The sequence below is a fragment of the Camelina sativa genome, chromosome 19 (assembly GCF_000633955.1).
Source record: "Camelina sativa cultivar DH55 chromosome 19, Cs, whole genome shotgun sequence".
Lineage (NCBI taxonomy): Eukaryota > Viridiplantae > Streptophyta > Magnoliopsida > Brassicales > Brassicaceae > Camelina > Camelina sativa.
The window spans coordinates 8,086,468-8,098,525 of record NC_025703.1 but is presented as its reverse complement, the minus strand read 5'-3'; the positions used below and the strand labels follow the sequence as shown (position 1 = coordinate 8,098,525).

Sequence of the window (12,058 nt, the reverse complement as noted above, 5' to 3'; positions counted from 1 at the left end):
AAAAAGAAATTAAAAAAAATCACAGAATTTAGATAATAACTACTCTCTCTCTTTCAAAATATAAAATGTTTTAAAAAAGTTTTTTATTTCATAATATAGAATATTTTCAATTTTCTATATAATTTTTAGATTAGTTTAGTATTTTATATTATGTAGTATTGTTTATGATTGGTTGAACTTGTTAAAAGTAAAAACTTTTTAATCTGTGTGTGTTTTAGTTAAAACATCTTATATTTTGAAACTTACTAGTTTTTAGAAAACTCATCTATTCATAAATAATAAAAAAAATCTGAAAAAAAAAAGAAACGAAAAGTATCTAACCAAGAAAACTTCCAAAATATACTAAAACAGACTTCTATGTATACAACCGAGATTCTAATAAAAACTTAGCATCATTATTGTTTAGGGTAAAAAAAAATTTGAACTTAAAAAAATAAAAAGCAGCGAATCAAAAACGAAAAAAAAGCAGAGCAGAAAGAAAAAAAAAAAAGTGTGAGAAAGAAAACAATATAAAGAGGGAGGCTTTAGATATTTTAGCAATACCCAAAATTAGCAAAAACAAAAAAACATTCAACTCGTTAAAACTCTTCCTCCTCCATCCATCCATTAAATCCCCTTCTCCTTCTCTTCTCTTTTCACTTCTCTCACTCTCTTTTTTTTTTATATATTCTCTCTTCCGATTTGTTTCTTCTGACGACTAAGTTCTTCTCTCTGATTCGCGTATTCGTTAAGGTAAAAAAAAAAAAAAACCCATTACTCTCATTCTCAATATCTCTTAATGTCTGCTGCGTCTTCTCGATTTCGTTTTCGTTCCGATTTAATCTCGATTTTAGATTTTATAATTTAATTTGTTCTGCCAATGAGAAATTATTGAATAAGGAGATTTTTTGTTAGTATAACCACTTTTAGAGATATGATGAACAAATATGACACGACACGACATGGTTTCTGATGAAACCAAATCTATCTTATTATATATGGGTTTCTATCTTCTCTGTTTTTTTAAGATAGCTTTGCTTTTGTCTGTAAAACCATTGTTATCTGAAACCAACAACTTTTGTGGTCTGCATTTAATAGCGTCCTATGTAAAAAGGACATTTTTAGTTTTTTTAACTCTCACGTTTAACTTATGTAACTGTTCGTTATCTTGGTCCCATCTATCTTCAGTCCTTCGATATGTGTGCTTAGACGTCTCTCGCCACGTATTTTTTGTCTTTATGGTTATTAAAGCAGCTAAGTTTGGTTTAGTTTGTGTTTAAGTCTAAGATTTAATTAGGAGTTTAGGACTGTTGTTGATTAAAAAAAAAAGTACTAACCTTGATGTTTTTTTTTTTAATCCAAGACTTACAGTTTTCATGATTAGTGGATCTTGTCTTGAATCAAGATTTGATAAGCAGAGTGGTGTATTGATTCGTATTTGAAACTTTTTTATGAATCTGATGAGTTAATGGATCTTTGTTGTTTCAGAAACATTATCAAGAAAGTGAAATTAAAAAAAAAATGCAGGAAGAGACTGATCCTACTTATGGTGAGATTGAGATAAGTTTTGGTTATCAATGCAATAATAATAAGATAGGGATTCCTGAAGATAGTGTTCCTGATGGCCGTGAGGTTCTTGCTGGGTTTAGGCTTCAAAAGACTAGCAGTTTCTCTTGTTTATCTGGAGCTGCTTTAAGCGGCAACCCTACCTTAGCCAATACCAATATCTGCAATGGAGTGATTGGTTCTGAGATTTTGCCTTCTCTAGATTCTCCTAAATCTTTCAGGAAAGTTCCATCTTCCCCTGCGCTTTCTAAGCTTGACATACTCTCTCCTTCTCTTCATGGAAGCATGGTGAGTCTTAGCTGCAGCTCGTCTACTAGTCCGAGCCCTCCTGATCCTGAATCTTGTTACTTGACGTCATTGAGTTCTCCTTCTTCTGTGAATGAAAGTTTTCTCTCTGCCATGGAAGTTCAAGTTGCGGGAGGTGCTGCAGGGGAAGATAGGGTTCAAGCTGTCTGCTCTGAGGAGAACGGTTGGCTCTTTTGCGCTATATATGATGGATTCAATGGGAGAGATGCTGCTGATTTCTTGGCTTGTACTTTGTATGAGTCCATTGTGTTCCATCTCGAGTTGCTTGATCGCCAGATGAAGCAAAGCCTTACCAAGTCCGATGATGATGTCGAAAAGTTGGAGTTGTTGTCAAATATAAGTAAAATAGACTACTCTTCCTCTGATTTGTTCAGACAAGGAGTGCTAGATTGCTTAAACCGTGCGCTGTTTCAGGCGGAAAACGATTTCTTGAGAATGGTTGAGCAAGAAATGGAAGAAAGACCGGACTTAGTATCCGTGGGATCTTGCGTTTTGGTCACTCTCCTTGTCGGGAAGGATCTCTACATCCTTAATCTAGGTGATAGCAGAGCTGTTCTAGCGACCTACAATGGTAATAAGAAGCTGCAAGCTGTTCAGCTCACAGAGGATCATACAGTTGATAACGAAGTCGAAGAAGCTAGACTCTTAAGTGAGCATCTTGATGATCCCAAAATCGTTATTGGTGGAAAAATCAAAGGAAAGCTTAAAGTTACTCGTGCTCTAGGAGTTGGTTACTTGAAGAAGGTATTAGTAATATTATTAAGTTATGGTTAATTACTTAATTATAAGAAAAAGTATCAAATAGCTCTTCTCCATTAAATTGCAGGAGAAACTGAACGATGCACTGATGGGAATTCTCCGTGTACGTAACCTTTTGAGCCCGCCTTACGTTTCCGTGGAACCATCGATGAGAGTTCACAAGATAACGGAATCAGATCACTTTGTTATAGTTGCAAGTGATGGTTTGTTCGATTTCTTCAGTAACGAGGAAGCGATTCTACTCGTACATTCCTTCATTTCTACTAATCCTTCTGGTGATCCTGCTAAGTTTCTACTTGAACGTCTTGTAGCTAAAGCTGCTGCTCGCGCTGGTAAGAAGCTATTTTACTCATGTTTTACTTAAGTGAATTTCATGAACTAAATAACTACACTTTCATATAGGCTTCACGTTGGAAGAGTTGATGAATGTTCCGGCTGGTAGGAGACGGAGATATCATGACGATGTGACTATAATGGTAATCACTCTCGGTACCCATCAACGTACCTCAAAGGCTTCTACGTTCGTGTGATTTTTTATGATGATGGCGACAAAATGTAATTAGTCTCATTTTAGACTATGGAACTGGTCTTCAATTTTTAGTTCACTGGAATTATTTCAATGTATATAATATATTATTGTAGTTTTGGGGTTTTTAAACGGCTAGAGACCTAGAATTCATCAAGTTTGTCTACGTCAACCATATGTTCTGTTTCGTTTTGGGCTAGTCGGTTTGGTTTGTAACCAAGATGTTGTAGGAGATGTTGTGTACCTCTGAAAAAGCCAAATTTTCAGACCCTTTTGCATGTCAAAAGATATGGTTTTGGATTTAAATATAGAGCAAAAGTTACAATCGGACACACATCCTCTCTAAGGAATTGTGTCTGTTTTTGGTTTTTGAACCAAGTACTTTTTTTTTTGTTTTTAATAAATGTTTGGTTGCTTAATGATCACTCGTTTGTCAATTTGAGAAATATGCAAGTTAGAAAATCAAATACAAAGAGTGTGCAAAAAAAAATAATCATAAATTAAGCTCAATTATGTGGCTTAATAGAGATGATGTTATTGGACTTGATGACGATGTGAAAATCAAATTACAAAGTGGAATGATAGTAATAGTACAATTTGCTATAATTAAGCTCATTATGTGGTTTGAAATCAAAAAACTTATTTCGGAGTATTTTATAAATTTTTAACAAAAACAAAAGATTTTGTATTCGATGTGTATCCTACTACAAAATGTTATGAAAGTACAATTTTAAAATAGTTTTACCCTTATTAAAATTACATAAGAATGTAATTAGAACTAAAGGTTTCAAAAAACAAATTAGCAATAGTTATGGAAGGTAGAAAAGACAAATACTAATACATGCAATTAAATTAATTAGGGTGCAAATTGTTGTATGTAAATGAATTATTGGAAAATAGTTGAACCAAAAGTAATTAAGAGCATTATATTTACTAATTTGGAAAATAACACAACTTTGTCTTATTCATGATTACTAGTCAAAATAAGTTAATAATAAAGGAGTTATTTGAATTACTTAAATCAGACATAAATGAAAAAATGTCGCCCACCGTGGGGCTCGAACCCACGACCACAAGGTTAAAAGCCTTGCGCTCTACCAACTGAGCTAGACGGGCTTTGACGTTGGTTGCGTTTTAGTAACGCCTATATAGTAGTTTCTCTTTAATTTGAATTTTTTTTAGGGTATTTCTAATTTTTTAATAATTAACCTATTTGTTGTTCTTTTCTTGAATAAAGACATTACCATATTTAGCTTCATTATCAAAATTAACAGACTGTTATTGGAGAGGTGATTTCTAAATCCATATAGAATTATAAGTTCTAGAAATCCAAACACATGGATTTTGAAATAACATGTTTTATCCTTGGATTTGAATCCTTCTATTTTACACTTTCAAATCCATTTAAAACATAATGTGGATTTTGAAATCCAAAAACAAATCATTAAATGAATAACATAGGATTTTAATAAGTATTTGTAAATCATAGAACCAATAACACATCATTTTAATAAGTATTTTAAAATCAATGATTGAATAACACATGATTTTTTTCTGGATTTCCAAATCTATTAAAATCATAGAACCAATAAGCCCCTCTAAGAAAATAATAGAGTTCTAAGGTTTAAAAGATATTATAAACATGCATGTTTAATCAAGCAATTTTATGCAAGCATATTTGGAGAGTTTGAGACTAGCTACATTCCTTCCTTATATTGTCATTTCCTAAAAAGTCGATATTTCATAATTGTTTTCTTTTCTTCTAAGGTGTGGGGTTGGCATTACACTTTCTTACACTTGAACAACCATTAACCATGGGCGTGAGCTCCTTACAAAAGGATTGATTGAAATCCCATATGAAATGAACAAGACAGACACTTGTATGTAGTCACAAAAGTGGATCCTTAACGACATTCCAATTCTTTCGGTAAACCTACAACATAAAACAATGTTGTAGCGATTGCAAACACATTATGCAAGAATAAATTGTTGTGCATGTTTCCAGTAAACATGGCAAGACTCGTGGATGCAGGAAAATATCATAAACAAATGGATGGAGAAGTCCATCGTCTCATTCTGCTGCATTTGCTCTTTGAGATAATAATAAGAATGATCATGTTTTATGTTTTTTTTGAGGTCTAACAAACTGGAGTACGAAACAATACAAAATAATTTTAAAAATATTTAACTATAAATAAAACATAATTTTGTTTCTACTATAACCAACATTAATTAATTTTTAAACATAAACTGAAAATATCGAATCTTGGAAAAATCTATCAATTCGTGTTGTTGTAACATCGGCCATAATTAGTTTAGTATCTATCTTTTGTATGTTGTCAAGTTAAAGCGTTATCTTATGGATCAAATCATTCATTGGCCAGTCTGATTTTATGTCGTTTCCTCCCAAAAAGAAAAAAAAGTTAGATGAGAAATCAATCTCCTGACAACCAAAGAGACCTGTGACAGGAAACCATATATCATCATTATCAAACTTTCCAAATCTTGCAGCAAACCGTAGGAAAGAGCCATGGGAGAAGAAGCTATAGTTCTGTATCCAGCACCACCGATAGGTCACTTAGTGTCCATGGTTGAGTTAGGCAAAACCATCCTCTCCAAAAACCCATCTCTCTCCATCCACATCATCTTAGTTCCACCGCCTTATCAACCTGAATCAACCGCCTCTTACATCGCATCCGTCTCCTCCTCATTCCCTTCAATAACCTTCCACCATCTCCCCGCCGTCACACCGTACTCTTCCTCCTCCCCAACCTCTCGCCACCACATGGAGTCACTCCTCCTAGAAATCCTCTGTTTCAGCAACCCAAATGTCCACCGAACCCTTTTCTCACTCTCTCAGAACTTCAACATCCGTGCAATGATCATCGATTTCTTCTGCACCGCTGTTCTAGACATAACCGCCGATTTGGCCTTCCCGGTTTACTACTTCTTCACCTCTGGAGCCACTTGTCTCGCCTTCTCCCTCTATTTCCCGACCATCCATGAAACAACCCCCGGAAAAAACCTTATAGACATCCCTCAGCTTCATATCCCCGGCGTTCCTCCGATCAAGGGCTCCGATATGCCCAAGGCGGTGCTTGAACGAGACGACGAGGTCTATGATGTTTTAGTAATGTTCTGTAAACAGCTCTCAAAGTCTTCAGGGATCATTATCAACACGTTTGATGCTTTAGAGAACAGAGCCATCAAGGCCATAGCAGAGGAGCTCTGTTTTCGGGATATTTATCCAATAGGACCGCTCATTGTTCAAGGAAGAACCGGAGATAACCATGGAAACAACGGAGATTCTTGTCTGACTTGGCTCGATTCGCAGCCGGAACAGAGTGTTGTGTTCCTCTGTTTCGGGAGTTTGGGTTTGTTTTCAGGAGAACAGCTAAAAGAGATTGCTATTGGTTTAGAAAAGAGTGGACATAGATTCTTGTGGGTGGTTCGTAATCCACCAGAGTTACAAAACCAGACAGAACCGGACTTGAAATCTCTCTTACCCGAAGGATTCTTAAACCGAACCGAAAACAGAGGAATGGTCGTCAAATCATGGGCTCCGCAAGTTCCGGTTCTGAATCATAAGGCCATTGGCGGATTCGTCACCCATTGCGGTTGGAATTCAATTCTCGAATCCGTCTGCGCAGGTGAGTTAAGCATACACGTAGACGTATTTCTATATAAATATGCGTGGAGAATGTTATGTTCAGTATGGTTAATTCACTTGGTTTGCTATATATATGATAGGCGTACCAATGGTTGCATGGCCGTTGTACGCTGAGCAAAGGTTTAACAGAGTGGTGATTGTGGAGGAGATCAAGATTGCGATCCCGATGAATGAATCGGAGACGGGTTTCGTGAGCTCAATTGAGGTGGAGAAACGAGTCCAAGAGATAATGGAGGATGGTCCGGTTAGGGAGAGAACCAAGGCTATGAAGAACACAGCCGAATCAGCCTTGAAAGAAACCGGTTCGTCTCAGACAGCATTGACTACTTTACTCCAGTCGTGGAGCACAAAATGATCTTTCAAATCAAGTCTTGGGAATCAAGGAATCTACTATGAGTATTTAATTAAGTTTGACAAACAAAAGATTTGTTATTGCTTTGTGACTTGTGATTAGTGATTTTCCATGGACATCTTTGTGGACCTAGAATTTTATTTTACCGGACTCGTATTCTAAATTAAAAATTACAAAATTCTAAGTATGATATCCTCACAAAATATGTATTGCATAACTTATTTTTAGAGTTTACTATAATAATTTCGAATTTTGTAAGAGTATACCAAACTAAACATTTGTTAAAATTAAATTGTATCTGTCCAAAAGATGGTTGTTTTGATAAATATTGATACTCAAAAGAAAAGAAAACAAAACAAAAACTAGCACGAAACAAAAGATACTTTGAACTATGAAGCAGATCTGAATTAGGTGGGTTACGAGGATTAACCAATGAAAAACATGTTTAGCAGTTAAACTGCTGTTTATTGGTACAGCCTGTGTCAAATCTTGATTCGTCTGTCTCTTTTTATGTAGGCTGGCCATTACCATTTACCATGATTGGTCCATCATATATTTATTGTTTTTTGTTTTTTCTCGAAGAAAAAGTTAGTGATGACAATGTCATATTTGTTACGTATTCAAAGAGCCGTGTGTGATTTATAAACCATCCTATCATCATCTTCCAGTTTAACATTCTTGGGACAAAGTTCACAACCACTAAGAGAAACCATGGAAAAACAAAATGCTATAGTTTTGTATCCATCACCACCAATAGGTCACTTAGTGTCCATGGTTGAGTTAGGCAAACTCATCCTATCCAAAAACCCATCTCTCTCCATCCAAATCATCTTAGTTCCACCACCTTATCAGCCGGAATCAACCGCCACCTACATATCCTCCGTCTCTTCTTCCTTCCCTTCAATCACCTTCCACCGCCTCCCCGCCATCACACCACACTCCTCCAAAACCTCACCAAAACACCACGAGTCACTCACCCTAGAAAGCCTCCGTCTCAGCAACCCAAATGTCCAAAAGACACTGCTCACCGTCTCCCAAACGTTCAACCTCCGTGCCATGGTTATTGACTTCTTTTGCACCGCCGTGTTAGAAGTCACCGCCGATTTCACCTTCCCGGTCTACTACTTCTTCACCTCTGGAGCCGCTTGCCTCGCTTCTTTCTTCCATCTCCAAACTCTCGACGAAACCACAGCCGGTAAAAACCTAAAAGACGTCCACACGCTCCTCAACATACCCGGCGTTCCTCCAATCAAAGGCTCTGATATGCCTAAACCGGTGCTCGAACGTGGCTATGATGTTTACGATTCTTTCATATTGTTCTCTAAAGAGCTCTCAAAGTCTGCAGGGATCATTGTCAACACGTTTGAAGCATTAGAGAACAGAGCCATCAAGACCATAACAGAGGAGCTCTGTTTTAAAACTCTATATCCAATAGGACCGCTCATTGTTCAAGAAATAACCGGAGATAACCATGGAAACAACGGAAATTCCTGTCTTAGCTGGCTCGATTCGCAGCCGGACCAGAGTGTTGTGTTCCTATGTTTTGGGAGCTTGGGGTTGTTATCAGGGGAACAGCTAAAAGAGATTGCTATTGGTTTAGAAAAGAGTGGACATAGGTTCTTGTGGGTGGTCCGTAATCCACCAGAGTTAAAAAACCAGACAGAACCGGACTTGAAATCTCTCTTACCGGAAGGATTCTTAAACCGAACCGGAAACAGAGGAATGGTCGTCAAATCATGGGCTCCGCAAGTTCCGGTTCTGAATCATAAGGCCGTTGGCGGATTCGTCACTCATTGTGGTTGGAACTCAATTCTCGAATCTGTTTGCGCCGGTAAAATTAAGCACACATACTTAATACACATTTCAATCATATAGTTACGTGTATATGTAGAATGATTCAGTGTGGTTTAACTCGACTGGTTTTACCAAAATAGGTGTACCAATGGTTGCATGGCCTTTATACGCTGAGCAGAGGTTTAACAGAGTAGTGATTGTGGATGAAATAAAGATTGCAATCCCGATGAATGAATCAGAGACGGGTTTCGTGAGCTCAACGGAGGTGGAGAAACGAGTCCAAGAGATAATGCAAGATGGTCCGGTTAGAGATACTACTAAAGCGATGAAGCACGCAGCCGAATCAGCTTTAACCGAAACCGGTTCGTCTCATGCCGCGTTGACTACGTTACTCCAGTCGTGGTGCCCAAAATAATCTCAAGTGCTTGTAATATCAACAATTAATGGTTGGAATTATGTTTCTAGAATTATAAAATTCCTATATTAATGATCTTAGAAACTTCCATGTCTTGTAACATCAATAACGGAGAAATCAAAGCCTTTTCTTGTATCGAATTATCAAAACATGGTAAAGAAATTAAAATTTCCGCGTTTATGAAAATTTTGGTTCTTTCGGGCAGCGGCTATGATGTTTACGATTCTTTCATAAACACGTGTCTAAAATATGTTGAAAATCAACGGCTAAGATTGATTGTTTATATAGGTAAGGAATCTTCTACTGTCCACTGGATGGGATATACACACATCTGTGATTTTAATAATAAGCTTCAGTTACATCAATATTATTATTAATTTACGCGTTACAATATTTTTAGACAGAAACAACAATTTATCAATCTATCTATCTCTTTCTGTTCTGTTCTAATCTCTCTTATCTCTGTCTTTAGCCATGGCGAATCTGACCTTAGAACTCAACATTTACTCTGCAAAAGATCTTGAAAATGTCAACCTTATCACCAAAATGGACGTATACGCCGTCGTTTGTATCAACGGCGATGATTCTCGGAAGGATGAAAAAGAGAAAACCCCCATCGATCGAACCGGTGAATCTGAGCCTACGTGGAACCACGCCGTTAAATTCGCCGTCGATCAGAGGTTATCTTACGAAGGGCGTTTGACCCTCGTCGTGAAACTGGTCTGCGATCGGGGGATCTTCGGAGACAAAGATCTCGGAGAAGTCCAAGTCCCGGTTCTTGAGCTTCTCCATGGCTCTACGCCGTCTCCGTCGTTTAACCGTAACGGTCAGGGGATGATGAGATTTGTAACGTATCAGGTGAGAACTCCTTTTGGGAAAGGTCAAGGCTCGCTGACTTTTTCGTACCGGTTTAATACGCCGTCGTTTGAACCGGATTCGTCGGTTTCATCATCGTCACCGGTTTACGCGAATCCGATTCATACACCTCCTGATTTGCCAGCGACGACGACGATGACTTATCCTCCTCCGCCGTCGTCTGAAGCTAGTTTCTATCCACCACTATCGTCAATTGAACATCCGCCGTCGTCTCAGCCGCAAGGATACTCCGCACCACCGTACCCGTACCCGAACCCGAACCCGTATCAGTACAACTCTCATTACCCGGCACAGCCAATAAACATTTACCCGCCTCCGTCACCCTCCGCCTCGAATTTATATCCTCCGCCGTATTACAGTACTTCGCCGCCACAGCATCAATCGTATCCGCCGCCTCCCCGTCATTCGTACCACCAAACGCAACCGACACAGTCATTTCACGGGTATACGCCGTCGTCTCCGCAGAATCATCACGGGTGTATTTATCCTCCGCCGTCACCGTCTACGCAGAATCATCACGGGTGTATTTATCCTCCGCCGTCACCTCCGACATCAAGATACGGATACGGTAGTCCGACAACGCAAGCGCCGCCGAAGAATAATAATAAAACAGGGCTTGGGCTTGGAATGGGAGCTGGGCTTCTGGGAGGAGCATTGGGTGGACTCTTACTCGGCGATTTAGTGTCAGACATTGGCTTTGATTTGTAATATACTTATATTTTTTATTGCTTTAAAAAAAAAAGTACAATTTTGATTACAAATAATGTCGGGTCATAACTCATATCATATGTAAAAATAATGATGTAATTGTGCTATATTTCACTGGACTTGAATATAATGAAACCCTTTTCGTTTTGTTGATTTGATCCATCCGCGTCCGCATTGTAATTTGGCTCATGCATGAATTGGGAAAGACGTGGACAACATAACTGAGCTCATGAAAAGTAATGGATAAATCGTCCAAAAAGGCTTTAAAACTGATTACGATCAAACGGTAATGCCATGTGAAGCTTTTTAAATAAGGAGAGATATCTGAATTGAGATTTGAAGTTTGATAAACATGTGTACATATGATAACCAAGCAATAGGTTAAATGGTTATATATATTACGATGTGAAGAAAAAGGCTATGACCAAACAACAAGTTAAAATCTAATACAATTCAATCTGAAAAAAGTTTTGTATGATTATATATGCAAAAATAAACACCTAGAAACATAAACACAAATTCAAACAAGGAATAGAATTGAATGTGTGCCATGGATGGCTTCGTCCAACTATAAGAAGAATATGCATTATTATTAGGACTAATTATTGTTAGTGTAATGATCAATAATTTATTCAGGATCATACTTCAACCAAATAATAAGTTTGTGGATTAAACTTTTACTTCTTCCCCATAACTAATTATGTTCGATAGAGAATTAAATATTTTCCGGATGTGTCATGAAAAAACCGTCACCCAACAAAATGATGGTCTGTTGTTGTTTCAACTCTCTCAGTTTCTCCAACATTCTCAACTTTCACTTTCAGCTTCTCTTTAATCGTTGATGTGACATCAACAAGAAATTCACATACAAAAAAGAAAGATAGACAAGCTCTTCAAGCAAGCAGAAAACTAAAGCTCAAAATGATGGAAATGGGTTGGTGGCTCCCAAAAACCATCACAAGGATGAAAAACCATAAAGGATATGGGTAGAAATAGTTAGGGGATGACTAACCGTCTTAAATAGTCAAAACATCATTTGTCCTTGAAGGCATAAATTGAGCCCGTTTTATGCGTTGGTTTCATGGGCCATTTGTAGTAGGATTTTTC

General features: G+C 37.5%; 4 protein-coding genes and 1 non-coding gene across 5 annotated transcripts; 4 read left to right on the top strand and 1 right to left on the bottom strand.

The window, feature by feature from the left end:
* On the top strand, positions 540-3,406 carry LOC104765494 (probable protein phosphatase 2C 40). The gene is made up of 4 exons (XM_010489214.2): positions 540-732; positions 1,468-2,595; positions 2,678-2,942; positions 3,013-3,406. The coding sequence occupies exons 2-4, from the start codon at positions 1,501-1,503 to the stop codon at positions 3,138-3,140; spliced, it is 1,488 nt and encodes a 495-aa protein (XP_010487516.1). The 5' UTR covers positions 540-732; positions 1,468-1,500; the 3' UTR covers positions 3,141-3,406.
* Positions 4,180-4,252, bottom strand: TRNAK-UUU. The gene has a single exon. It is a non-coding gene; the product is annotated as a tRNA-Lys (tRNA).
* LOC104765493 (UDP-glycosyltransferase 88A1) lies at positions 5,535-7,345 on the top strand. The gene is made up of 2 exons (XM_010489213.2): positions 5,535-6,786; positions 6,887-7,345. The coding sequence occupies exons 1-2, from the start codon at positions 5,667-5,669 to the stop codon at positions 7,159-7,161; spliced, it is 1,395 nt and encodes a 464-aa protein (XP_010487515.1). The 5' UTR covers positions 5,535-5,666; the 3' UTR covers positions 7,162-7,345.
* On the top strand, positions 7,822-9,507 carry LOC104765492 (UDP-glycosyltransferase 88A1-like). Its single transcript, XM_010489212.2, has 2 exons — positions 7,822-8,989; positions 9,093-9,507. Exons 1-2 carry the CDS (start codon positions 7,870-7,872, stop codon positions 9,365-9,367), a joined length of 1,395 nt encoding a protein of 464 aa, XP_010487514.1. The 5' UTR covers positions 7,822-7,869; the 3' UTR covers positions 9,368-9,507.
* LOC104765491 (protein SRC2-like) lies at positions 9,723-11,096 on the top strand. The gene has a single exon (XM_010489211.2). The coding sequence runs from the start codon at positions 9,842-9,844 to the stop codon at positions 10,949-10,951; it is 1,110 nt and encodes a 369-aa protein (XP_010487513.1). The 5' UTR covers positions 9,723-9,841; the 3' UTR covers positions 10,952-11,096.

Excerpts from the sequence above, each read along its gene's own strand:
- LOC104765494 (XM_010489214.2), top strand. The coding sequence starts at position 1,501 with ATGCAGGAAGAGACTGATCCTACTTATGGTGAGATTGAGATAAGTTTT. Across the intron at positions 2,596-2,677 it reads GAGTTGGTTACTTGAAGAAG|GAGAAACTGAACGATGCACT; the intron begins GTATTAGTAATA and ends ATTAAATTGCAG. Across the intron at positions 2,943-3,012 it reads TAAAGCTGCTGCTCGCGCTG|GCTTCACGTTGGAAGAGTTG; the intron begins GTAAGAAGCTAT and ends ACTTTCATATAG.
- LOC104765493 (XM_010489213.2), top strand. The coding sequence starts at position 5,667 with ATGGGAGAAGAAGCTATAGTTCTGTATCCAGCACCACCGATAGGTCAC. Across the intron at positions 6,787-6,886 it reads TCTCGAATCCGTCTGCGCAG|GCGTACCAATGGTTGCATGG; the intron begins GTGAGTTAAGCA and ends TATATATGATAG.
- LOC104765492 (XM_010489212.2), top strand. The coding sequence starts at position 7,870 with ATGGAAAAACAAAATGCTATAGTTTTGTATCCATCACCACCAATAGGT. Across the intron at positions 8,990-9,092 it reads TCTCGAATCTGTTTGCGCCG|GTGTACCAATGGTTGCATGG; the intron begins GTAAAATTAAGC and ends TTACCAAAATAG.
- LOC104765491 (XM_010489211.2), top strand. The coding sequence starts at position 9,842 with ATGGCGAATCTGACCTTAGAACTCAACATTTACTCTGCAAAAGATCTT.